We start from the raw sequence: 27,611 nt of genomic DNA, 5'->3' as shown, positions 1-27,611 counted from the left end.
CTTGATCCGGTTTGTTTGAAATAGATTGCATTCGACGGGGAATCCAGTCCCATTGTTTCCTATTAAAAAATTGGCTTGATCGGATATGGGTTTTGTATGGAACATTTCAAAATTTCACACTTTACTCAATCCCCCTTCCCCCGTAAGAGACTAAGCGTTACGTAATCTGTTGACGCTCCCTTTTTTGTCTTTATTAGCGAGACTTTCAGCCCAAAACTATTTTACCTCTGTAAAACCTTTGAAAGAAGTGAAGCTTAGACATCTTTGAGCGCTTTAGGGATTTTAAAGGGCCTGAAGTCCAAAACAACAATCAGTAGTCTATTGCTTTAGGATCCCAAAAACATCTACGATTATTGTTTGGAATCTGATTAACTTTAATATCGCCTTCTGCTAACACACAAATGTTTGCCATCCAATGACTTCATATGTTTTTTACCACAATCATGGGTAAGACAGTGCTTTGACTGTCCCACTCAGAAAATTTCATGCGTAGGACATGTCCTACTTGTTCCACCCACTCCCGGCGCCACTGGCGTCTTCGTTTTAACAACATTTTTAAGAACTTTACATTATACATGTTTATTGACAAATGCTTATCGAATAATGCTCCCTATTATTCATCCAACACACTAACAACATTTTTTCTTCCTGAGACATCTATGAACGTAGTATAGGTTCCCTGTATCTTCACTAGTAGTTTTTGAACTAACATTTCTTTTAATCCTTTCGTGATTGTAAGGACGTGGCCAGGTATGTAACTGCTTCTGTATGGAACTATTTCCAAGTATATATTGGCGACAATATACAGTAGATTGTTCAGTTGAGCTTCATCCACGATTTGTACAATCATCTATGCTATGCTATTATGATAGATTAGTTGTAACACTTGTACACACAAAATAAAAAAAAAACCTCACGAAACCTTCGTTACTAACGATTGTACTTTAATTGGGCGGGGCTCTGTCAATCCGCACCAAGTGGCTTTTTGGCTGATATTTTGTCCGTAAAAGTAAAACAGGAATCATTTCATATCAATTCATACGTAGGGGGGCTGGGGGTAAAATGGGCACCCTAAGGAATCGCGTCATTCCACATGGAAAACGTTGTAATATTGGAGACCTTAACCACTTACGTGAATCTCAAACCGAAGCACTACGATGGCTTGAAGTCAATTTAGTGGAGAACAATCAGATTTTGTGATTTTTATGACAATGAAAATCAGGATGGAAAATAAGATCCACTTGACAGAGTTCCAAATTTGCAACGATTTAGCTCAAACGGAACCCCTGTACGTTTGACCCCACCTCCCCTACATTTGTTGAAGGATATCCTCAGTTATGGGATTTAGGGATATTCGATACGATTAGTTATCAATTGAATCTGTTAAACGAACGGCGAAAAATTTGAGTTTTTAGTTGGCGCTTGGTACGGTTTGACAGAACCCCGGCCATTTGTGCATTTTTTTCCTTATTAACGTGCTTTTTTTAATTTATAAATTCAAGTTCAACACTAATTCATTTGTGAAGCATGTTAAGCAATTGTTCGCATCAATTCCATTTGCCCGATGTGTCCAAAAATCCCAATGATAGATCGTCACTGTGATGTGACTCTGATAACGTACTAATAAGCAATCAACGTCCATTGAATCGTTTTGTCTCGTGAATCAATACAGTATCACCCAAACAGATTGATAACCAATCGAAACGCCTAACAACCTTCATATAGAACTCCGAAAAACGGTTTTATCTTTCCCTCCTCTGATAACGGCATGGACTATAACCACCAATACAGCATTATATGTCATGTTGTGCGAAAGATTATTGCACCTTCCGAAGTATCGGCTAATTGTTACCGAATCAGTCTGCATAAGGTGATTGACAAACGCAGTGTCTTTTGGTTTGTGGCCTAATACGTGTGTCGCTCTTCCTTCGCTGCCATCAAAATGCCAAAAACTCCAGAAACGAAGTTTGTGAACTCACTTTTTCTGACCAACCTGATCCAGTCGCAGTTCGGAGAATCGGAGATCAAAATCAAGGCGTACGATGTCGAGCCAGCGACTGCCGAAATCAACGACCCGTACGCGAGATCATCCATGAATCGGATTCTGGTGAAGTGAGTATTTTTCTTATTCAAAAACACTTAATTTCAAGTAAGACAATATTCATTGGTCATTACAGGTATGTATCCAGAGAGAATCCTGTCGAAAATGCGATAACATTTGTTGCAAAGATCAAGCCCGTCGAAGGACAACTTGCTGAAGAATTTAAGAAAAGCGATGTGTTTGACAAGGAAATCTTCGCCTACAAAAATGTTCTACCCAAGCTGGTGACCGTCATTTCCAAACTTGGTGGGGCTGTTGAGTTGGCTCCACAGTAAGTATACGTAGGGTCAGCTGACTTTGTTTTACGTCAACAATCGGTTCATCTACAGTCACAATTTGGTTTAGCCGAATCTAATCTTCTGACAAGTTATGATCTATCCCTATCGCTTTGAAGTGTGTTCGTTTCGCTACGGGCGCTGTGTAATTTTATGACCATGGACAATGCAAGACAGTCGCCGGCTACGAACGTGGCCAGATAGAGCTGCGATTGACCAAGCCAGATTTGCCCCAAGCTACCGGATGGCATTGATTACTCTAACATGAATTTACAATTGCAGATTAATCTACTCGTCTGATGTCCCTTCAAATTTGATGGTATTGGAGGACTTGACCGTACGAGGCTATAGCGTTGAGAATCAACAGCTGGGATTAAATTTGGAGCAATCTAAGATGGCCATTGAAAAATTAGCCTTTTTCCATGCTGCAAGCGCTGTTTTGATTGATGAGGTAAGATTATGGTACAATATTCGCACAATGCATTATTAAATATATAAATACACACTCGTATTTGGTTTGAGTACAGTTGATACGGAAAATAGATTGCGAGTGTTGGATCATGTGTCTGATGTTGGCTATTTGGACCCATCAGTACCAGCTAAGACGCTTATGCTGACGGAGGGTCTTCATAACTTAGTTTGAGACAGTATCAGTTTAGCGTTTCAATATTTTCACTGGTTTCAATATTGGAGAGCACAAAAAAACCTTGTGATTATTCAAACGGTTGAACTGAATCTCACATGATGTCTTGAGAAAATCAAAATTATTTGCGATAAACATGGTTCAGGCTCTGTGATTGAAAATGCACAGTGCAGATAATGAATCAGTTGTTTACAGGAGTACCATTTTATATCTACAAGGAAAAATTGAGCCGAGGCGATTACAGAAAGTTGCCTTCGCCGGCTGAATCAGTAGCCTATCGGAGGGAGACGCTGAAAAAATGTATTCGCATGGATGCAGTGATGTAGTCAGAAAATTGCTCCTGGGTGGCTTCGAAATTGCGTTCGATGAAGCAATATTAATATGTAATCTCTTTAACTGATGAATTTTGTTTCTGTTCGACTTTGCATCCCGCGTCATTCAACTACAGTGATCTAGAAATTTTCACGAATGTTTAGAACAGGCTTGTCCCAAACGATATAGTGCTGGTGATCCTTACTGTTTTAATGCTGTTAATGTTTTAAATTAATCACTCCATATAATCTTCTTCTATTCTGTTAAATATATTTAACTATTTATTTAAAAAACTGCAGTTGCCTATGTTTTTTAAATGTTTTCCAAGAAAGCAGGGCAATTTATTCTTTCGTATTCTTTGACACAATCCAACACTCAGCAAGAAATAATTAAAATATGAAAAAGAAACAGTGATCTTATAATCAAAACTAACCTAATCGTTGTAAACAGCTTTTGCTACCGACAGAAACTTTTTACCGTCACCAAGCGATTATTATTTGCCATTTTTAGAAAAATTGTCTCGCCACGACCTTTGATTCTATGAAATTATGGTTCTGAAAAAAACCGAATTATTTTTCAAAATGAGCTTTTCGAATCACCAACAGCAGCAAAATCATATCAGAATCTTTAAAGAAAATTTCACTTGATTGCCACTGATGCCATCTAGCCGACGCGCGCTCGTGGTTCTACTATGAACGGCAACTTTCTGTTGTTGCCAAGCGATTGATGTGCACTTTGAACAAAGTTCGTCCCGGCTCAACCTTCATTTGTATAGAATAGTGGTGCTGTCAGCAATCACTCAATAGTTTGGATTTGCAAATTTTCTAGTCCCAGTGGTCCCAGTATCGACATCGGCGAGGAGTTGCTACAGGAAAATTTATTCCTACCGACGGCGTAATTCGTATGATCGTCGACATCAGCATCAGCAGCACTCAAGTAAAATTTTCTCGCATTTTTCGGACTATCGGTTGCCTGTTTCGCTACCATGGCGTCTGTGGTGGTCGTGGCAGGTGGAGTGCAACTGCAACGCACTATGGGGAATTCTCATACAAATGGGCGGCCAGTTTTTCAATGAAAACTGTTACTATGCAACATATATACTGTGAATTTAAGAAACTTCTTTAACCCTTTAAGGGCCATCGTTAATCCTTCAGAAAATGTCAACCGCAAAAAAAATTTCCATTTTTTTTGCTTTTTTTTGTTTGTTTCCAATACATCATGCATAAAATAGCAAACAACCATATTTCTAGTAATAATGTTGTTTGTTTTCTAATCATTACGAGCTATAGAGAATAAAAACCACATTTTCCAAAATAAAAAACGTTGATTGCAGCGTTCTCCTAAAAGCGCAAATATGCGCAAGCAAATCACTCACTAAAAGGTGGTACTAGGGTTATATTTTAATCCCCCATTCATAGATGAGGGGACATTTGGGGACAATTTTATAGCGAAGATTTATGATAATTAAAATTTTCTTCTACAACTTTTTGATATTAATCTTCGCGTGCAAAGCAAATCAAACTATCAAAAAGCTAAGGTTTTAAGCTTTGTAATGGTATATAAAACTTTATATTTAAAGAAAAATTAACTTTAAAACATACAAATTAATGTAAACAACGACTTTTTTATTTTTATCAGCTTTTTTCATTTCGCCAGCCCATATGTTTTGACTGAATAAACATAGCGCATCAATATTTTCCAATTTTCTTATCTAGGGTATATGCTTTCATATGATATATAAATTAGACAAATTGGAGATAGTAAATTTTTCGATTAATGGCCCCCCGTAGTGCAACGGTGGTGCCTGAAGTAGCATCGATTGGCAATAATCAGTGCACTGATTGTGAAACAATGCATTGCTTTCTATTGAAAATTGACCAGATCGGAATATGGGCTCCGAAGTTATGTTTAAAATACATTTTTTATAATTACATACAGCCCGTGAAAAAAAACTCACTCATTTTTCGAGCACTTATCTCTATCAGATTCACTTGAAACAAAAGTGAAATTCCACGGAACATCCGGTCCCATTGTTTCCTATTGAAAATCGGCCCAACCACACTATGGGCTTAACAGTTATGGCTAAAATACATTTTTTATAAGCAAAACCCTTGCAAATAATTCACTCATTTTTCAGGCACTTAACTTTATCCGATTTGCTTGCAACAAATTGCATTCAGCAGTATATAAGCAAATGTGAAAAATTCCCATATTAGTGCTATTTTACTTTTGAACATAATTTTTTTTTGTTTGTGTTGTCAAATTGACGGCTGGGACCAATGTGATCCATCTCGCCTATAATTTATTTAATAACAGTCTTCAACATACTTACATCGTACAGACTAAACTTAAATGCTAATTCCCGACTTGAAAACATATCTATTAATATGGAAGTCATACAAATGATAAACATTATTAAAAGAAAAACAACAAGGTGCAACAAGCATCGAGCGGATTGTTCTGTCCATATTGCATTCGGTGTGCTGAATGTCTGAAGAATCCACTGCCGCAGTATCGTATCGTCCTTCCGGGAGCGTTGAAACGAAGCCTTTCCAGAAGAACTTGAGAGTCGATGTTACCTTCAAGCATGTCAAAAATGAAGAACCGTCTCAAAGTAGGAAGATTAATAAGTGCACAACGGTGTTGATAGGGTGGTAGCATTGGCTTAACTAACGAAAAATTCTAGGGGGGGCTAATTTTTGTCGAAGGATTACGTTCTTTGCGAAGATATGGAGGATTCTGCATATTCAAATTTGATACTTTCACGAAATGTACTGATTTTCGAGATTTTGTTATCAATAGATCGACCAACTCTTTAAGATTTTCCCCAGCTATTAAAAGCTATGGATTAGAATGCGCTGGCCGTCTCCGAAAATACCAGTGCTCAAGAGAAATATCCACGCAATGCTCAGACTATCGTTTTGCTTCTACCAATGATTAGAAAAGCGCTTTGTGGAAAAAAAACCCTGATTAATCCACCTAGCGGTGTTGATGCCTTTCTCGTGCAAAAAAAATACTGAAAAATATGAGTGAGTATTTTTAAGCGTGTTTTGCGCATAGAAAATAGTATTTTGGCCATAACTTCTGATCCCATAGTCCAATCAGGCCAATTTACAATAGCAAACAATGGGACAAGATTCCCAGACGAATGGAACTTGTTGCGAATAATTCGGCCAATGCTAAGTTCCAAAAAGTGTGTCTACAAAATTTTGTACACATACACACATACACACACATACATACATACATACATACACACAAACAGACATCACCTCAATTCGTCGAGCTGAGTCGATTGGTATATAACACTATGGGTCTCCGAGCCTTCTATCAAAAGTTTGATTTTGGAGTGATCATGTAGCCTTTACGTATACTTAGTATACGAGAAAGGCAAAAATCTTTTCTTTCTAGGCGTCGACTTCGGTCTCGGATCAGTGGCGGTGCTGAACTTTTTTTTTCTCAGCGTCTTAGCTGAAAATCATCGAGCGGCCGTCGGACAGCAGCAGCAGTGAATTTTTAACGCAAGGTTCGGATTAACTTTTGATTCCTGTGAGTGATTCGAAAGAATCACAAACGCTCGTCGGAGAGCAACGCTAAAGAAACGTTGGCGTCAGCAGCAGTCAAGTGATATTTTCTTTCAAAATTCTGATTTTATTTCTGTTTGTAATTGGAAATGAAAATTATTGAAAACAAATCGTTTTTTCTCAGATACACTAGAGGTCCTCTAGTAGTAGTTCATTCCCTGTGTCGCATCGGACCGAGTGTAAATCTTTATGACGTCCACACGTCTGTAGAGTGGACGTCCAAACGTCCCTAACTAGCTCACCGAGACAAATCACTCAGGGTCGACACCAACCTGCTCAAAGGAACACACGAAAACCAACATTTGGAAGTGGACGGTACAAGAACCAACGTACGGACATGCAAGGAATTAACTAGCTAATTAAATAAGCATTGAAAGTTTTAATTCATCTTAGCTTTATGTTTATTTTCTTAATTGTATAGGGTTAGTGGTTAGGGTTAGAAACGTTGCGGCCGATTGAGGAGTTGGGGCCCATATGGATGGCATGCTTACGTGAGGAGACAGATCTTTGGAACCTGATTTCGCCTTGATACTTGCCACGGTGTGGTTCTGGAATGTTCTGCCGACGGGTGGCGTTGCTGTGACCACCGTATCGGGCCGGAGTCGGCCAGGTTCTTGAGATGGTCGTCGAACGGGATTCGGGCTTGATCTGAAGTCGATTACGGGCTGGTATCGGCGGTACGCCAGCGATGGCAGAGGCCTGCAGGGTGGCGAGGCCGGGCGGGGTTCAGGATCGACCTGATATCGGGTACCGATCGATGCCGACGAGACGCCAGCGATGGCAAACGTTGCAGGGATCTTGAGATGGTGGTCGGACGAGGTTCGGGCTTGATCTAAAGTCGATTGCGGGCTGGTATCGGCGGGATGCCAGCGATAGCAGAGGCCTGCAGGGTGGCGAGACCGGGCGGGGTTCGGGATCGATCCGATGTTGGTCCCCGGCAGGTACCGACAGGACGCGAGCGATGGAAGAGGCCTACAGGGTGACAGAGGCCGGGCGGGGTTCGGGATCAACCTGATGTCGGCTACGGGCTTGTACCGACGAGACGCCAGCGATTGCAAGGCTTACCGGGTTCTTGAGATGGTCGTCGGGGTTCGGGATCGATCGGCTGTCGGTTACCGGTAGGTACTGACACGAAGCCAGCGATGATAGAGGTTAGCAGAGTTCTTGAAATGGCCGTCGGAAGGGAATCGGGCTCGACCTGTTGTCGGTTCCGGGCTTGTACTGACGGGAAGCCAACGATGACGGAAGCACTACGGTTTCTAGGAAAGTGGAAATCGGCCACGTGTCCACGCAGAACCGATCCTCACAATGGTGGAAGGCGAACGGCTTTGTCGCGGAGCTCGGTGGCCACACCAATCGCTTGGTCCGATGTCGTCCTTTTCTGTTTAACGGAAATCCGGAGGGCGATAGCTTAGTATTTCTCCGCTGGTCGCTACCTAGGCACAACCTTCTAGGAGCGTGGACTTCGGCCAAACCTGGCGGTAAAGATGGCGACTTTTTTTACTTGCTTGTCGGTGTTGTTGGCGACTTAAGGAACACGTCTCACTACCTTGATAGTCTATTCCCGACTGACTTTTTCACCCTCTCATCCTTCTTTTTCATTCGTCTTCGCCCTCGGGGTTGGGTTACCCGATAAAATTTCGCTCGTTTTCGGGGTTCCACAGTAGCGTTAGTAAATACACTATTAAAGGAGGAATAGTCATTTTTACTAATAAAATAGATGACTATTCCCCCTTGTTGGCACTACATGCGGAGTTTCACAAAATTTTGTTAGTTTTTTTGCAGTTGTTATTTTTGGATGAAAGTAAGTTGATTCTCAACGAAGGTATTGTAACCGTGTTTTGGTAACAATTGTCCCCCTGTGCGAGGAAAAATTAAGCTTATGGGCTTAATTTTTCACTTCTTCAGATGGTTTATTTTCATTGGTTTAGAAAGACATTCGTATTAACGTTAGTTGAAGCACTACTCCATTTTTTTTTTTGGTTCTAGTTCGGATCCGAATATATTTTACGTCTCGTGCCAATTTGCATTCACCTCCTTAAAACTTAAACTCTGTTGATGTTGCTTATTTCACATTTGGGTCTCGTTTGTTACAAAAAAAAGAATTTATTATTTTTTTGCTTATTGATTTCAATTATTTCGGTAAGTTTGAGAACCATTTTCCATTCTCTTTCATTTAAAGGAACAAATTAACTTCCTCTCATGTTCTTTCTACTCGCCTACTATACCCTAGGACTATTCCTAATTTAAGCACATTCATTCTACACACTCATATCATCTCATTCATTTGGGCCCTTGTTCATTCATCCTTCGTCGAATATCCTATAATCTTTTGTACTTAATTATATTTAATTATTAATTATAAATCAGAAGATGCCTTACATCGTTCGGATTCCTAACCGAGACCAAAACTATCTCGATCTTTTCCTACATACGCCTTATTTATATTCTTGACGCTCATTGCTCACCTGAGCCTTTTACCCATAATTTGAATGGGTACTGGTGAGTTTTTCTTAGGGTAAAACCGAATTGCGTTACGTTTCGTGTGAACGCACACGGTTGATCATTCACAGTTGATTTTAGCCCTAGCATGGCAGTCAACTTCAGGGCGCATAATATTTAATGCGACAAGGAGAAACGAAAACCTAAATGAAAACAAAACCAACATTGATGTTTTCATTAGAGGAGGTGCAAATCTTAGTGGCTAAGGAAAACTGTTTATTTCTTCAAAAAATTCCTCAACTAATCGAGAATCAACAGCCACTTTCATGTGTTGAGATGGTATTAGAGCAGAGGTTATAGTGGAACCAGATATTTATCCTGGTTTTAAATGGGAAGCTGGCCATACCCCTAGCGGTTTTCCGTCGAGATCCTGGAGCTCATATGACGACGATCCTTTCACCTTAGCTACCCGAGCTGGTAATAACAGGGGACCATATTTAGCATTATAGTTATCTATAGCACTAGACAGCTTCATGTTGCGCCGGAAAACTAGTTGTCCCTCTTGGAACCCTTTGCTAAACTTTCGGTGTCGTAATTCATAACGTTTCCGGCACTCATTGTGTGCTTTAGTCAGATTTGTTTTGACTAAGTCGCATATTTTACCGTATAATTCATTTTGCCTGTTTGAGCGCTCATCGGGTGTGAGAACTTCTTCAGACCCCCCCAAACGGTGATCAGATCCCTTTATCATTATCTCGTACCCATGGGTGGTAAAAAAAGGAGTAAGCTCCGTGGCGGAGTGGACAGAAGTATGTATTTAAAATGTTTTCAATTTCAGATAGCCTCCCGTCCCAAAGTCTTTGGTCCTCCCGCACATATGTTCTAATGGCTGCATTTATCGTTCTATGTACCCGCTCCACAGGATTGGCCTGGGAGTGGTATTTTGAGTTGAGCCAATGCCTCACGTCGAAACGCTGAAGCAACCCTCTGAACTCTTTCGACAAAAAGCAAGTGGCGTTGTCCGTGATCACCACCTCTGGAACAGAATTTCGAAGGAACCAGTGATCACGAAGCGTGGCACATAGAGAACTGCTGTCGATTCTTCTGAAAGGCACGAGCATGACCCATTTACTAAACAGATCCATGACTGATAGTATGTATTGATGTTGCTTTTTGCTTCTCGGTAAGGGGCCAATGAAATCCAAAGCAATTATTTGTCAGGGATGGGTGGTCATCCTCTGTTCTCCTAATGGTGGAGCCAGAGCTGTATTGGCTGCTTTGGTTTCCTTGCAGATCATACAGTTATGAATATGGTTCCGCACTTCGATAGCCATGCGAGGCCAAAAGTATCGCTGGCGGATACGAGAAAGAGTCTTGTCAACACCCATATGCATTGAGTTATCGTGATTCTCTCGCATTATCTCCAACCGTTCGTTTGGCGAGGGTACCTCTTTCCAATCGAAACGATTATCCGGGATTGAATCAGGTGTCGAGAGGTATTTATAAAGTTTACCGTCACGTAAGTCAAAGTCCACATATTCGGTGGGCTTCTCCATCACTTCATCTATTAGTTTCTCGTACCACTTAGTGGCAGAATCAACGTCCGTAGCAGGGAAAACTTCTGGGGGAATCGTCTTGGAACTCTGCCCACAGTTGGCAATAGGCACTTCCGTAGAGACGGTTGCTATGGCCCTGGATAGAGCATCTGACACTGTATTCTCCTTCCCTTTTCGGTGGAGAATGGTCATGTTATGGTGTTGTAATTCTAAACACCACCTACTGCATCTGGATGCCGTTTTCCACTTCGCTGTCATTATATGGTTCAAAGCGGATGAATCTGTTATGAGGGTGAAATGTGACCCTTCTATATATCCCTAAAGCATCAATGGACAGGAGAGCAGCTAGAGCTTCCTTTTCACACGCATGGTAATTCCTTTGGGGAGTTGTCATTTTGTGTGAAAAGTAAGCTATAACTTTCTCCTGTCCATTTTGCGTCTGAGTTAGAACTCCAGCCACAGCCACGTCGCTGGCATCGGTCTGGATTGAGAACTCCAAATTAAAGTCTGGTGGAGATAGTATGGGCGCCGTTATTAGTTTTTCCTTAATTTTGGTGAATGCCTCCTCAGCGGATCCGTTCCAGCCAAGAATTTTAGATTTTGTTTTAACAGGTCAGACAAAGGAGCTGTAACTCCACTAAAATCGTCAAGGAATCGACGGTAATAGTTAGCCATTCCTAGGAACCGACGCAGTTTTGTAACTGTGTTCGGTCTTTCGTACTCAACTACGGACCGCACCTTTTCAGGATTGGCCCGCAATCCCTCTGTAGACAGCAGGTATCCTAGGAATGGCAACTCGCTAACGCAGAACTTTGACTTATCGAGATTGATGGAAAGGTTCGCCTCTTTTAGACGTCTCGCAATCTCACTGAGCAACCGAACATGTTCCTCAAACGTCTCCGTAACGATAACTATGTCATCGAGATATACGAAGACGTTTGGTTCCAATTCACCATGCCCCAGTACTCGGTCCATTAGCCTAGATAAAGATGCTGGGCTGTTTACTAGTCCGAACGGAAGTCTGGTGAATTGGAACATCCCCTTGCCCTGAATACTGAATGCCGTGTACCGTCGGGAACTTTTCTCCAGGGGAATCTGGAGAAATGCTTCAGATAAGTCGATGGTACTTAGGTAACGTGCCCTCGGTAAATGGCTCAGTATTCGTCCAGGATGGGGCAAGGGGTAGGCGTCTCGAACGGTTCGCTCATTGATTTTGCGAGCGTCTAAACACAGTCGAACCTTCCCGGAAGGTTTAATCACTGGAACTACATTCGACGACCAGTCTGAATGAGCCCTTTCGATAATGCCCAGTGCTAGCATCCGTTCGAGTTCCTTACTCACTTTTCATGAACCTTTGGCGATAAGGGTATGGATATTGGCGTACTGGTGGTTTTCCTTTCCATTCCTCGGAAATTTCAATACGATGTTCCGTTAAAGGAGTTATTGAAAGGATATCGTTCTGTGCAACTTTGAAAAGACCTTTTATACTCTCAAGCATGGCTTTTTCCGAATCGGTAAGCGCCATTGGTGAGTGATCTGTTGTTAAGCCCTCAGCGCTTTCCAGGGCACAACTGTGGACGGTAGGCCATATTCGGAATTTGCTCCAAAAGTCCATACCCAGTATGCAACAGACCGAAAGCTGCCGGACTACTAGAGTAGGTATGATTTTTAAATTACCTCGGAAGTTGATAGGTATATATAACTGACCTAGCACTTTGAGCTCCGAACCATTCGCTGACCGAACCTTGGTAATCCGTGTCAATGGTTGTAGTTTAACCCCTTTTAATTTATTGTAAATTTCCTCGCTAATGAGAGTGATTTGGCTCCCCGAATCTAAGAGACCCTTAGCTGGGATCCCGTAAATTTTAATTGTCGCGTAGGGACGATTGTCCTGTGGTTGGGAGAGAGAAATTGTTAATGTTACTGATGAGTCTGGGTGGTAAGCTTCTTCTGGAACTGGTTCCCACCATTCCGAAGGGGTTATTCCCACTGGAAAACTATTCACGCGATTGATTGTGTGTTGGACGGCCGGCGTTTTTCGACCGTCTGTAGTCCGTTTTTTTGACAATACGGACAATGTTGGGTTTCGAAACCCTTAAAACCACACACTAAGCACATCAAGCCTTTGTAGGTCCGACATTGCTCTAGGCGGTGATTGCTTTGCCTACAAAACAGGCACTCGTGATCACGGGGAGGCCGATAGCCTTCTACTAGGTAATCCAGGGTTCGTTTCGGTCTGGAGCTTCCTTCACCAGGGTTTTCTGGTTTCGACCCGTTAGGATGTGGGGGAGGCGTGGGCTCAACTTTGGAATTTCCTTCCTTCTTGTTTCCAGTGTTCCCCTTTTCTTTAAAGTAATTCTTCTCCTGTGGTTTGATGTTATTTGAATGACGATTAGAGAATTTTTTCTCCTCTCTATTCTCCAATGTCATCACATTGGAAGATTTCTCATTTTCGAACATTTTGAAAAAGAGAAAATTTTGAAGCGTCTATTAAGTGTCCCGCATCAAGTAACTCAGAAAGGCTAGCGATGGGTTTCCACAGCAAAGCCTTTTATAATCAGAACGCATGTTTCTCCGTAATACATCCAGCTTTTCCCATTCCCCCATGGGATTGCTCATCGAACGGAACATACCATCCATTTCATAAAAAAAATCCTGAAATGTTTCATTTCTGACCTGTCGTCTTTGGTAAATTCTAGCTCGAACTAGAGAGTCTAGCTCGGGATGGACAAAAGCTTTACGTAATTCAAACACCAAGTGAATCCAGTTCATAAGCCTACCAGTTGACCTCATTGACATATACCAGCTCAGCGCTGGACCGGTGAATAGATGGAAAGCAGAATCAAAAAGCTCTGCTTCCATAACGTTCTCGGATAATGCCAACTGCGACACCAAGTGGAGGAATTCGTTCAACTTAAGTCCCTGGTCCGTGCCAGCATATTTAGTTAACTTCCATTTAGATACAGGTAATGATTTTCGATTATACAATCTTGGTGTGGTATCCCCCACTCCTTGAAGAGGACCTAACCATGGGTCACTCAAGGGTCTAGCCGCCGACCCGCCAACATTCACCGGTTGCGGTCCGACTGCAGTAACTGTTGTTAGTCCTGGCATAGAGTATGGAGCCCAGCCGGACCTTACAGACCCCGAATTAGGAATTTGAGCCGTACTCGAATTACTAAATAAAGTTTGAGTTTGGCTATAAGGGTTGCCCCGTTCGCTGCACCCGTATGGAACCATCTTCCACAAATCATGTCTCCCCTCCAAATATTGTGGCATCTGAACACCAGCTGACGGGAAAGTTGTTGTACCCATTGATTGGTTCGAAATAATTTCGGGTGGCGCCACATAGGCCACCGTTGTTACAGGGGTCCAGCGGTAGCCCGCGCCAATTGCAGCCGATGTGGCCATGATTGGGACCGTATTCGTATGCGTTGGATTCGTAACGGTATTTATGACTGGGCAGCCCCCTATGTTCCCGGCGTATGCATTCACCCCGCCAGGATTTGCGAACTGATATCCATTAAAATTATTAACAGATCGGTTTGGTGGTGAGTCCCGTGCCAAGACACTCGGTTCAGTGAACTGTAGCTGTCTTGTTGGGACACCTGTCAAAGTATATTTTGGAACAGTTCCCGTGTAAGTAGTCTGATTTTGAATTGCTTGGACCTCTGTAGCTCCAGGTGTTGAGAGATTTTTTCTGAGGGTGTGGGTTTCCTTAAACTTTCGCAAAAGATATAACTCATGCTCCAACATTAACAGACCCTGCTTTACTCCTACTGATTCCCCGTCTGAGGGATCCATTAATCCTAGCCTCCGTAGGGAACCTAAAACATCTTCATCCGTTGCTACCGCATTCTCATTTTGTTCTTGCCTATCTGATGCACTAGTACTCTCTGTGAACAGCCTTTTGAGGCCGATGTCCACCTCTTGCCGCTTCTGGTAGAAAAACTCCTTCAAATATGTTGTAACTCGCTCAGTCATATCATCTAACTTAACGATATCTTCTGGTTTACTTAACTGCTTTACTAATTTTAATCGATTTCCCAGATGCAGTAAGGAAGACTGACATCTGGGAGGCAATTCCTTACTAGTGTTTTGTATCGTGTTCTCTATCTCCCGAAGTTTGATACCGCAAATGGTCAATTCTTCTTGTGGTTCTCGTTTCAACGAGTAAGCTTCATGTCCTTTCAATTTTTCCAACTTTAATTTTTCCCTCAGCGCGCGCCGCTTTCTAGACATAGATTCTCCATCTGCAAAAACAATGTCGCGTATCTCTAACTCGAAGTCTAGTTCATCTTCGTTTAGATGGTCGACGCGTATGTCAAAAAACATCCTTTCTATATCATCCTCCCTAACCTTGTCTCCTTGCGCCATTCTTGAATTAACCCTCTAATCAAATTCAATATGAAATTCACGAATCCTAAATCTAGCTTTGAAATATACACCTTACACCTTTAATATACTAAATCAATTAACAGTTCAATCAAAATTCAATAAGCAAAATATAATAAACCTATAATACAATATAATAAGAATGTAAGAAAACCGAAGCAAATCACCAGAATTCACCGTCTTACTGATGGGGTGACTCGGATCGGCAAGAAACCCGCAAGAGATCAAACAAACCGTAGCCGTATTTTGGATAGTCCTCTTCACTAACGCCACTTAGAAGTTCTTCAGGATAGCCAACGAGAATTTTTCGAGGTTCTCCCCGAGCAGGTGTAAAATATTCTGCATTGAGTGAAGAATATTTTTCTTTTGTTGGATCGCCAATTGTAACTCTTTGTGACGTCCACACGTCTGTAGAGTGGACGTCCAAACGTCCCTAACTAGCTCACCGAGACAAATCACTCAGGGTCGACACCAACCTGCTCAAAGGAACACACGAAAACCAACATTTGGAAGTGGACGGTACAAGAACCAACGTACGGACATGCAAGGAATTAACTAGCTAATTAAATAAGCATTGAAAGTTTTAATTCATCTTAGCTTTATGTTTATTTTCTTAATTGTATAGGGTTAGTGGTTAGGGTTAGAAACGTTGCGGCCGATTGAGGAGTTGGGGCCCATATGGATGGCATGCTTACGTGAGGAGACAGATCTTTGGAACCTGATTTCGCCTTGATACTTGCCACGGTGTGGTTCTGGAATGTTCTGCCGACGGGTGGCGTTGCTGTGACCACCGTATCGGGCCGGAGTCGGCCAGGTTCTTGAGATGGTCGTCGAACGGGATTCGGGCTTGATCTGAAGTCGATTACGGGCTGGTATCGGCGGTACGCCAGCGATGGCAGAGGCCTGCAGGGTGGCGAGGCCGGGCGGGGTTCGGGATCGACCTGATATCGGGTACCGATCGATGCCGACGAGACGCCAGCGATGGCAAACGTTGCAGGGATCTTGAGATGGTGGTCGGACGAGGTTCGGGCTTGATCTAAAGTCGATTGCGGGCTGGTATCGGCGGGATGCCAGCGATAGCAGAGGCCTGCAGGGTGGCGAGACCGGGCGGGGTTCGGGATCGATCCGATGTTGGTCCCCGGCAGGTACCGACAGGACGCGAGCGATGGAAGAGGCCTACAGGGTGACAGAGGCCGGGCGGGGTTCGGGATCAACCTGATGTCGGCTACGGCTTGTACCGACGAGACGCCAGCGATTGCAAGGCTTACCGGGTTCTTGAGATGGTCGTCGGGGTTCGGGATCGATCGGCTGTCGGTTACCGGTAGGTACTGACACGAAGCCAGCGATGATAGAGGTTAGCAGAGTTCTTGAAATGGCCGTCGGAAGGGAATCGGGCTCGACCTGTTGTCGGTTCCGGGCTTGTACTGACGGGAAGCCAACGATGACGGAAGCACTACGGTTTCTAGGAAAAGTGGAAATCGGCCACGTGTCCACGCAGAACCGATCCTCACAATGGTGGAAGGCGAACGGCTTTGTCGCGGAGCTCGGTGGCCACACCAATCGCTTGGTCCGATGTCGTCCTTTTCTGTTTAACGGAAATCCGGAGGGCGATAGCTTAGTATTTCTCCGCTGGTCGCTACCTAGGCACAACCTTCTAGGAGCGTGGACTTCGGCCAAACCTGGCGGTAAAGATGGCGACTTTTTTTTACTTGCTTGTCGGTGTTGTTGGCGACTTAAGGAACACGTCTCACTACCTTGATAGTCTATTCCCGACTGACTTTTTCACCCTCTCATCCTTCTTTTTCATTCGTCTTCGCCCTCGGGGTTGGGTTACCCGATAAAATTTCGCTCGTTTTCGGGGTTCCACAGTAGCGTTAGTAAATACACTATTAAAGGAGGAATAGTCATTTTTACTAATAAAATAGATGACTATTCCCCCTTGTTGGCACTACATGCGGAGTTTCACAAAATTTTGTTAGTTTTTTTGCAGTTGTTATTTTTGGATGAAAGTAAATTGATTCTCAACGAAGGTATTGTAACCGTGTTTTGGTAACACGAGTCAGACGCATTTAGTTTGGATCTCTCACGCGAACTCGATTAAGTGCTTTTTTACGTTGCCAAATAAACGGCACCGAAGTTTCGCAAGGTGAATTCCTGGCGACCAGAAGGAAGCGGGCTGTAATTGGTAAATTACCAACCGGTAATCATTACAGCGCCGTGAATATCAGCATTCGGACAGAGCATCATCCATCCCCGTACGACGACGTTCGTAGGCACCTACAAAGGCAGAAACAAAACGGCTAAGTACCTATTCGCTTTGTAGGTATTGTTTGCATGCGGTGGAGTTGGGTACACTTTTTTCTCGATAGAAAGAATCGGACAGTGCAGAAAGAGTGGGCATTAGCCTGGTCCAAAAAAATATTTTTTTCTTAAATAAATTTATTTAAGTTTTTTTTTTATCTTTGATACATGGACGAAGTGAGTGGAGGCGAAACGCCTCCCAAAGACAATGTCGTTCGCACGCGATTTTACCAGGCCACATCACCTGGTCCCTGGGTTGTTTACTTTCGGCAGAAAGTGAAAAGTATTGATTTTTAGGAATCAAACGTGACTTGACGCGTCGTTTTCCGAAAACTGATTTTCATCAGATCAATCGGAACAAACTACGTGTAACCGCAGCTACATTCCAGGATGCAAATGCTATCGCAAAAGACCAGAACTATAATGTGGAATATTTGGTTTATGTCCCCTCGCGGGAGGTTGAGATTGAAGGCGTAATTAACGCAGCGAGCCTGACTTGCAAGGATGTACTTGCAGGAAAAGGCCGTTTAAAGAATGCCCTGCAATCTACCGTGGATATTCTGGACTGCAAGGAATTGCATTCAGCAGCCATGGTAGATGGTAAAAAGTATATTCGAAGTCAGGTTCGCTACGAGTAACGTTTGCCGGTTCGATACTCCCAAAATATGTAGATATCGAAAATATGTTGTTTCCGGTGCGTCTTTTTGTACCCAGAGTTTTCAATTGTACCAACTGCAAACAGTTGGGGCACACTGCCGAGTTTTGCGACAACAAGCCCCGTTGTGGCAAATGTTTTGAAAAACATAGGGAGGAGTCCTGCCAACAACAAGTTACAAAGTGCGCTTATTGTGGCATGGACCCTCTCCATGGTTTGCAAGAATGCCCGGTGTACAAAAGCGCACCCAAAAGTTAAGCGTTCGTTAGTACAGCGCTCTAAGCAGTCGTATGCAGAAATGGTGAAGTCGCAAGACACATCCGCAACTGCCAACGCAACGGCTGCTATTTCAGCTGCCGTTCAAGTAAGTGATTTTTATGATGTCATTTCCATAGACGAATCGGACTCTGACGTAGCCGATATGGATGATTCTGCGGAGGTACACGTACCCGAAAAGAGGAAGAAACTGTCTTCCCTGGGATTGCGCCGTAAGAAAACTAAAATCATCCCTAGAAGCTTACCTAAATCTGATGGTAATGGGGGATTATTTAAAATTCCGAAGCAGCCTGTCTATACTGCTCCTTTTGACCCATGTTGCAGTAAGACATTCCGCCATTGCCTAAAACTGATGTTACAAAGAAACATCAGTCAAGGAATATCTCTGAGCAGAAAACTGCTACTCGCACTTCCAAGAAAAGAATCTCGTCCAAGCGAGGATTGATATCCTTTAAGGACCTTGTGGATCGTATTTTTTGAACTTATTCAATATTCCGAATTCATTGAGGCCAATCATTGACCTCTTTATTCCAACAGTTGACAGTTATCTGAAGCAATTGACTGTTTCATGGCCCTTCTTGCAGGACTTGTATCTTTCGATGGATAATACGGCCATACAAGATACAATCACTGTGCTGCAGTGGAACTGTCACAGTCTGAAACATAAATTGGACGTGTTTAAGTTTTTAATTCGCAACTCCGATTGCGATATATTTGCACTCTGTGAAACATGGCTTTCTTCTGAAGATGAAATCAACTTCCACGATTTTAACATTATTCGCCAAGATCGGAATGATCATTATGGTGGCGTTCTTTTGGGAATCAAAAATGTCACACTTTCTACAGAATTCCCATTCCGACTGTTAATGGTTTAGAGATCGTCGCTTGCCAAGTAAATGTAAAGAATAAAGACCTTTGCATAGCTTCAGTGTATATTCCCCAAATGCCTCACTTAATCGTCGGCATCTTTGGAGCGCAGTCTCTCTTTTATCATCCCCAGTTTTAATACTGGGTGATATGAATGCACATGGTATTGCATGGGGCGAAACTAGAGACGATAACAGAGCGCCTATTTTCTATGATTTGTGCGACGATTTCAACTTGAATATTTTGAACACAGGCGAAGTAACTCGAATAGGACCTCAAGGTCAGGAAAGTCGAATAGATCTGTCTTTATGCTCTAATTCACTATCATTAGATTGCACGTGGAAGGTAATCCAAGATCCCCATGGTAGTGACCACATGCCGATAGTCACCACAATCAAAAGCGGCTATCAACGATCAGTGCCAGTTAATGTTCCTTTCGACCTCACGAAAAACATTGACTGGCAAAAAATGCATCGGCGGTAAAAATTGGTATTGAATCAACTGATATTCTTCCTCCACTGGATGAGTATCGATTCCTTACCGAATTGATTCATAAAAGCGCACTAGAAGCTCAGAAACGACGCGTTCCAAGTACATCTGTCATAAGAAGACCAGCCACTCCTGGATGGGATGATGAATGTACTAAGTTGTATTCCGAGAAATCTGATGCCTTCAAGGCTTTCCGTAAACACGGAAGGTCTGAGCTTTTCGAAGAGTATTTGAGGCTTGAAAGAAAGCTCAAAAATCTTCTCAAGGCTAAAAATCGTAGCTACTGGCGACGTTTTGTTGAGGGACTATCACGAGAAACCTCAATGACAACACTTTGGAAAACGGCCCGCAACATGCGGAACCGCATTTCCACCAATGAGAGTGAAGAATACTCCAATCGATGGATATTCAACTTCGCAAAAAAGGTCTGCCCAGATTCCGTACCAGCAGACCGCTATTTCGAGAATCAGTCACTGATCCCGGTTCTTTGGGTGGACCATTCTCAATGCTGGAACTTTCTATGTCTCTTCTTTCATCAAACAACTCTTCTCCGGGATGCGATAATATCAAATTCAATCTTCTTAAAAACCTCCCAGATATCGCTAAAAGACGATTACTTGACCTGTACAACTGTTTCATGGAGTACAACATGGCGCCAGGTCAAAGTAATAGCTATTCAAAAGCCTGGGAAACCAGCGTCTAATCACAATTCATACCGACCGATCGCCATGCTATCGTGCATGAGGAAATTATTGGAGAAAATGATCCTTTCAAGAATTGACCATTGGGTCGAGCAAAATGCATTACTGTCAAATACTCAATTCGGTTTTCGAAAAGGTAAAGGAACAAATGACTGTCTAGCGTTGCTCTCTTCAGATATACAGCTGGCCTATGCGCACAAGGAGCAACTGGCTTCAGTTTTCTTGGATATTAAGGGCGCTTTTGATTCTGTTTCCATAGAAGTACTGTCGGAAAATTTGCACAGTAGTGGATTACCCGTTATTTTGAATAATTTCTTGTACAATTTGTTGTCAGTAAAACATATGAACTTTACTCTCGGCACTCTGACAACTTCCAGAAATAGCTACATGGGCCTTCCCCAAGGTTCATGTTTAAGTCCCTTGCTTTACAATTTCTATGTGAAAGATATTGACAATTGTTTGGAAGGACAATGCACGCTTAGACAACTTGCGGATGATGCCGTGATCTCCCTAAGAGGTTCATGTGCAAATGTCCTGCAAAGACCATTGCAAAATTCCCTAAATAACCTGACTGTTTGGGCCAGACATTTAGGGATCGAGTTCTCTCCGCAAAAAACTCAATTGGTAGTGTTTACTAAGAAGCGGTACCCAGCTCAACTGAAACTAAAGCTGTTGAAAGATGACATAAACCAATCTTTATCTTCTAAATACCTTGGGGTCTGGTTTGATTCCAAGTGTACCTGGAAAACCCATATTGATTATTTGTTAGAGAAATGCCGTAAAGGATCAATTTTCTCCGTTCTATCTCTGGAACTTGGTGGGGCGCTCACCCGGAAGACCTCATCAAACTATATAAAACGACTATTCTCTCTGTTTTAGAGTATGGCTCTTTCTGCTTCCTCTCAGCAGCTGATTGCCACCTGATCAAATTGGAACGAATTCAATATCGCTGTTTGCGTATTGCTCTTGGCTGTATGCATTCAACGCATAACATGAGCCTGGAGGTGCTTGCTGGAGTCACTCCTTTAAAGCACCGTTACTGGGAGCTCTCACTTAGAATACTGATCAAATGTGGAACAAGTAACACACTTGTATTAGAAAACTTCGATAATATGCTTGAACTGGCTCATCGTTCAAGATACCTGCGAGTCTATCTCAACTACATATCGACAGATCTCTGTCTTCCATGTTATAATCCACCTCGAGTTCTCTTCGTCAACGACAGTTCCTCAATTGAATACGATCTGTCCATGAAACATGCTATTCAAGGAATACCAGATCATCTTCGACAAATATCTATCCCTTCCATTTTTTCTGAAAAATATGAACATGTCAATTGCAATAACAGATATTTCACTGATGGTTCTCGCATTAATGGATCCACTGGCTTCGGTGTTTTCAACGTAAATTCAACCACCTTCCGAAAACTTCAAGAACCGTGTTCGGTTTATGTTGCTGAGCTGGCAGCAATTAATTTCGCTTTGGGGATAATTTCCGATCAGCCCGTAGACCATTATTTCATCTTCTCGGATAGTCTTAGTTCTATCGAGGCACTCCGGTCGATGAAACCTGTTAAGCACGCATCTTACTTTCTTACAACTATAAGAGAGCAGATGCGTGATTTGGTCGAAAGATCATTCAAGATTACCTTTGTATGGGTCCCATCCCATTGCCTAATCTATGGCAATGAGAAGGCGGACTCGCTAGCAAAGGTGGGCGCACAGGAAGGTGAAGTTTATGATAGACAAATCTCGAATAACGAGTTTTTCCCATTAGTCCGTCAGAGTACTCTTCAAAATTGGCAAATGATTTGGTCACACAATGAACTTGGACGGTGGCTATTTTCCATAGTTCCTAAAGTTTCTGCGCGAGCGTGGTTCAGAGGTGAGGACTTAAGTCGAGGCTTCATCCGCACGATGTCGAGGCTTATGTCCAATCACTATTCACTAAACACACATCTCTACAGAATAAACCTGGTCGATAGCAACCTATGTAGGTGCGGAGCCGGTTACGATGACATCGATCACGTAGTTTGGTATTGCTCGGAAAATGACGCCTCCAGAGAGCAACTATTGGATACCCTTGTGGCCCGAGGTAAACAACCCTTCCGGGATATAAGAGGTGTTTTGGGAGATCGCGATGTGATATATATGCAGGCCATCTATGCCTTCCTTTGCTTGGCTGACATCAAAGTTTAATGCCTATATTCTTCTCTTTCTCAGTTTTTTTTTGTCCGATTCTGTTTCTCTGTACCATGTACCCCGAAGCTCTGGCCATCCGGAAGATGCTCCCTGACGAACCAAAATCGAGCACGACGCCACGCAAAACCGTTTTCAACGTTCAACGTCTAACGCCCGGATGAGCAACTGAAATAACCTGAACCAAAATCCCTACCCCTTCCTTCTTGTATTAGGTAATTTTTAACCTTGAGTCGCCACGAGTATTATGGTCTATGTTCCCTCCCAACTAACTGTTGAGATAAGATGATATACCATGAAAAATATCATACTTGAGAATTGCGGCTCCGCAAAGTGTCATACACGAGTGAGCCTACCAAATGAATGAACTGGTTAAAAAAAAAAGATAGAAAAAGGTCCTCTAGTAGAGGGTGTAGAGCCGAGACGAACATGCTTCAAAGCGCAAATCATAATCATTTGGCGACGCTGCAGAAGTTTTTTCTCCATGGATGGCAAATCATCTGACGTTGGTGTCAGAGAATACAAAAGAAATTTTCATTCAAAATTCTGATTTTGCCTGTGATTGTCAGTTCGTCTCAGAACCATCATTTCACAGGAGGTCTAGTATGAGTGACGAATTTTCTGTCTTCAGATTCCAGAAAAACTGTATGCGATTAGAAAGATATATGAGCTTACCCAACAAGCATTGAAGGCTGATAAAAAGCTTATTTCGCCACAAAGCCACAAAGTTCAGTTCAGTTAAAAAACTAGCTTATTCAACTTAAATTGTTTGTTGGGTAGTAAGACGCCTGTGCAGTTTTACCCATCCGAAAGAATTCCAATTTCTTTCTCATATAAATTTTTGTTACCTGTTCTTGAAAACTCAGGATTTTGCCTTTCTGGAATCTCCTAATTGATTTTCTGGAAATAGCAGAAAAATCCCCCAAATTACATTTCAAAGTTATAAAAAGAAATGCTTTCAAAATATCTGGATCGATACAGACATATGATACGTAGTATTTGGCTTTTTCGGAAGGATTCTTTTGATATTTTTTTCAGAAAGGCCATGTATCTTTAAGAACTATGAACACGCTAGGTTTAATTGAATATACTCGCAGAACTCTGTAAAAACTTTAAAACTTTTAAAGATTAAAAACTTGCTGAGAAAACTAATTTTATAACAGGATTTTTTAGAAATATGCCGATAAGCTAAGTGTTCCTAATTGTTGTGTTTCTTAAACAATTAAAATTTGTCCAACATTTTATGCTGTGTCAATATTAAGACCATACAGATAGTTCAGTATGCCAATAGAACTATCTATATATGATTAAAGAGCTAGATAAGTACAATTTTCATGCAAAGTGGCAAAAAATCTAGGGGGGGCTTATTTAGTTCTAGGTGGGGCTATAGCCCCCCCCTGTAGTTACGCCAATGCGTGGTAGCTGTTGCCGATCCCGCCATGGAAGTCTTCGAAGAGCGAATCTGATGCACGCTTTCTGTAGGGGAGAACGATCAAAAATGCACCCCTTAAGCTTTTCGATGTTTTCGCCCATATAAACAAAAAATACCCAACCATTTCAACGTATAGGTGCAAAATTTACAAACCCAGCTACATTTCACAATGATCTCCTATTCAAAACAATAAGGTTTTCATGACATTCTAACGCATTTAAAAAATGTTTTAAAATAGGCCTGGGGCAAAACGCCCGAATGGTGGTCTATAATGACTCAATTGCATGTAAAATTATGGTGAACGCATGTTTGTTTGTTTTTTCTTAATGGATTGAACTTCAATCTTACGGATATGGTGGAAGAATAGCAAATTGTTAAATTTGAGTGAATATGAGGGGATTTTGCTCAACTTTCCAATGGAGCTCAATGATGGATAACTAATTATGAATTGGTAATTGGTAATTGGAATGATAATATTCGTTCATATATATACTACAACAGATTATATGAGTAATTTTATGAGTGAGGCCATTTTGCCCCAGGAGTGCATTTTGGACCGTTCTCCCCTACTCGCTCGATACGGTTAATTTGCACATGTTAGACGACTTCAATTCGTTGCATAGATCGTTGACGAAGAGTTCAAAGAGCACTAGCCCGAGATGACTCCCTCGAGGAACGCCTGAAGTAATGTGAAATGGATCCGACATACCTGTTCCGAGTTTTACGGACGCGCTACGATTGTGAAGATTGCAATCCAATTGGTAAGCCAGTTAGGGAAACCTACGCGCTTATGTTTTCCTACAGCTAACTGATGAGGAACTCTATCAAAAGCCTTCGAGAAGACAACACATACCGTCGTTGAGCGTTTTTTTACGAGGCGTTGGTCAACGTTGATTATGTGCTGTACCGCCGGGTACAATAAAACCAGCACCATGTCCTCGAAAACTTTCGGAAGACAGCTGAGGATGGAAATTCCTCGGTAATTTCTAACATCATGACTAACAGCATTATGGGTAACGGAATTATAGGTAGTGTCGTAGAGTCGGTTCTTGGCGCTCAATTTGAGTTCTAGCTTAAGGGAACCTCACGGAGATTCTCGATTACCCATTAATGGGTACTTTTCTGTGCTATCTCTTTCTCTCTGCAGAAAACTTTACCCATTTTTTGAAGTTCGGCGGCATAACCCATTAATGAGTTATGCCGCCGAACTTCAAAAAATGGTTAAATTTTTCTGCAGGCAAAAAGAGATAGCATATAAAAGTACCCATTAATGGGTAAATTGAGTTTCTCCGTGCTTACACGGTAATTTAAAATCGCCATGTGACCAAAATCCGGCATAAAATATTCTCAAAGTGTGAGGCTATATCAAAGACTAATTGCTATAGTGTGGAGACTGGGAAAAATTACTCTAAGACAGGAGTATTGAGGCAGCCCCAATCTAGTCTACGGATTTTGTTACCATGTTTTAAAAGGTGCGGGATTGTTGCAAAGTCTACTAGAAAAGTCTAATGAACGTGTCTCATTAACGCAACAAAGCCAACTCATAATTTAAGAAGCATTTCAATTTCAACACGCCTTGTTTAAATTCTTTGACTTCACATATTGTATTTTTGTTCGTTTCAGAACCCTGAGGACTATACCAAGTTTGCGAAAGGAACTTTCCATGCTGATTACAAAGACAAGTTGAAGTATTTCAGTGATGCTCTGACGGCAGTGGTGGATAATGCTTCCGAACTTGGCATAGACAGTAATGTTGCAATAAAGCTTAAGACACTTCCGATCAAGACCATACAGAAGGCAATTGATTCATACGGTAGTGATTTCTATGGGCTGAAAGTGCTGAATCATGGAGACTTTTGGACCAATAACATCATGTACAAGTACAAAAACAATGAACTGGTCGATGCCATTTTTGTGAGTTATGCTGAGCTACAATTTAGATTTATTGTGACGTTTTATAACCAGCGAATTTACTTCAGGTAGATTATCAGAACTGTGTGATTGGTTCACCAATCATTGATTTGACCTATTTCCTCACATCTTCACCTGCTTACGATGTGCTAGAGGAATCGAAGGATGCGCTGATTTATACTTATTATGAAACACTGTCGCTGCTGTTGCAGCGCCTGAACTACAAAAAGCCAGTTCCGACGCTAGTTGACCTACAGGTTGAATTGTATAAGCATGGCGCCCTTGGTGAGTATGTATAAAACATTCTTAACGAAATTTAATATAAAAAAACTTTTTATATCTTACAGAGGTAATCTTTTCACTAACAACGGCTCCATTTTTACGTACCAAGCACGCGCAAAATACCCCGGCCGTTCAACCATCTTTGTATAAAGATGATAAAAAGGTGGACATTAAGCCAATTCTAAAGGAACATGCCAGTGCCATCGTGAAACAGCTCAAGGACTACGAGCTGCGTGGCTTGCTCGATTGGGGTGCAGCCGAGAGCAAGATCAAGAGCCTGATGGGACGTTTCCAACGCTAGATTGTTAAGCTTTTGGATACGTTGAGCTCAATTCGGTACGGGTGTTGTCACAATAAAGCTTTTCAGTTGTTCATGCGTATATTCGTTCAATTCTCATAATCTTTGAAACATTGCCGTAGGGAAAACGTCCCATATTTCTTTTTGTATATTCGTCTCATATTTGCTGGCATTCCTATGCACATGGGACAGTTATGCGTATAACGCAAGTATATCTTATCTATATGTAAAATGATAAAATTTTTCGTAGTTTCAACATTCAAGCTCAAGTAAAGTTTAATCTTACTAGGAAAAAGGGAAGCAATCTACTTTTTTGCTGCAAACGCTCCTCCACAACTGGGGTTTAAAGCCGCCTCAAAATATAGTTATCAATGAATAGTGAATCAAAATTTCATCGATGCGCACGCAAAATAAGCGACAAAAGTAAACGTTTTGTTTTGTTTTGTACCTACGTCAATATTTAAAAGGGAAAAACTTTTATTTGTATTCACTTATCGAGGACTCTTCCAGTATAGGGCCGATGTCCACGTAGCGATTTAAAAATCAGCTTAAACAGCTGAGGTCACCGGAGACATGATTGTTTTGAGCACAGCTTTTTTGTTCCGTTGTGAAAATTGTGATCGGCGGGAAATTAGCGGATACAGGACTTTTAGTACCGCCAACGGGGTGTCATTGGGCCAAAATGTGGTATGCTCCAAATAATTGTTACAAAGCTCTAGTAGTTAACATTGGAATCAAGTTTAAATTAGTTTGGTACAAGCTTGAACAATGAATTTATCACTGTGTGGGGAAAAAATAATAAATTAGGGAAATTCTTCAAAGTTCAACAAAGTTCAATGTTGTTTAAAATTGGCCCATTCTCACCCCTCACAGGGGATGACATTGGGCCAAGT

At 42.0% G+C, this 27,611-nt stretch overlaps 2 protein-coding genes across 2 annotated transcripts in view; one reads left to right on the top strand and one right to left on the bottom strand.

The window, feature by feature from the left end:
* Positions 1-27,611, bottom strand: part of LOC134226403 (uncharacterized) — a 197,557-nt gene that overhangs the window by 26,118 nt on the left and 143,828 nt on the right.
* Positions 1,847-26,992, top strand: LOC134221062 (uncharacterized). The gene is made up of 6 exons (XM_062700244.1): positions 1,847-2,112; positions 2,178-2,372; positions 2,659-2,827; positions 25,851-26,141; positions 26,207-26,423; positions 26,486-26,992. The coding sequence occupies exons 1-6, from the start codon at positions 1,943-1,945 to the stop codon at positions 26,719-26,721; spliced, it is 1,278 nt and encodes a 425-aa protein (XP_062556228.1). The 5' UTR covers positions 1,847-1,942; the 3' UTR covers positions 26,722-26,992.

Source organism: Armigeres subalbatus, chromosome 3 (assembly GCF_024139115.2).
Source record: "Armigeres subalbatus isolate Guangzhou_Male chromosome 3, GZ_Asu_2, whole genome shotgun sequence".
In the NCBI taxonomy this organism is placed as follows: Eukaryota; Metazoa; Arthropoda; class Insecta; order Diptera; family Culicidae; genus Armigeres; species Armigeres subalbatus.
This window is presented reverse-complemented; position numbering and strand designations above follow the sequence as displayed.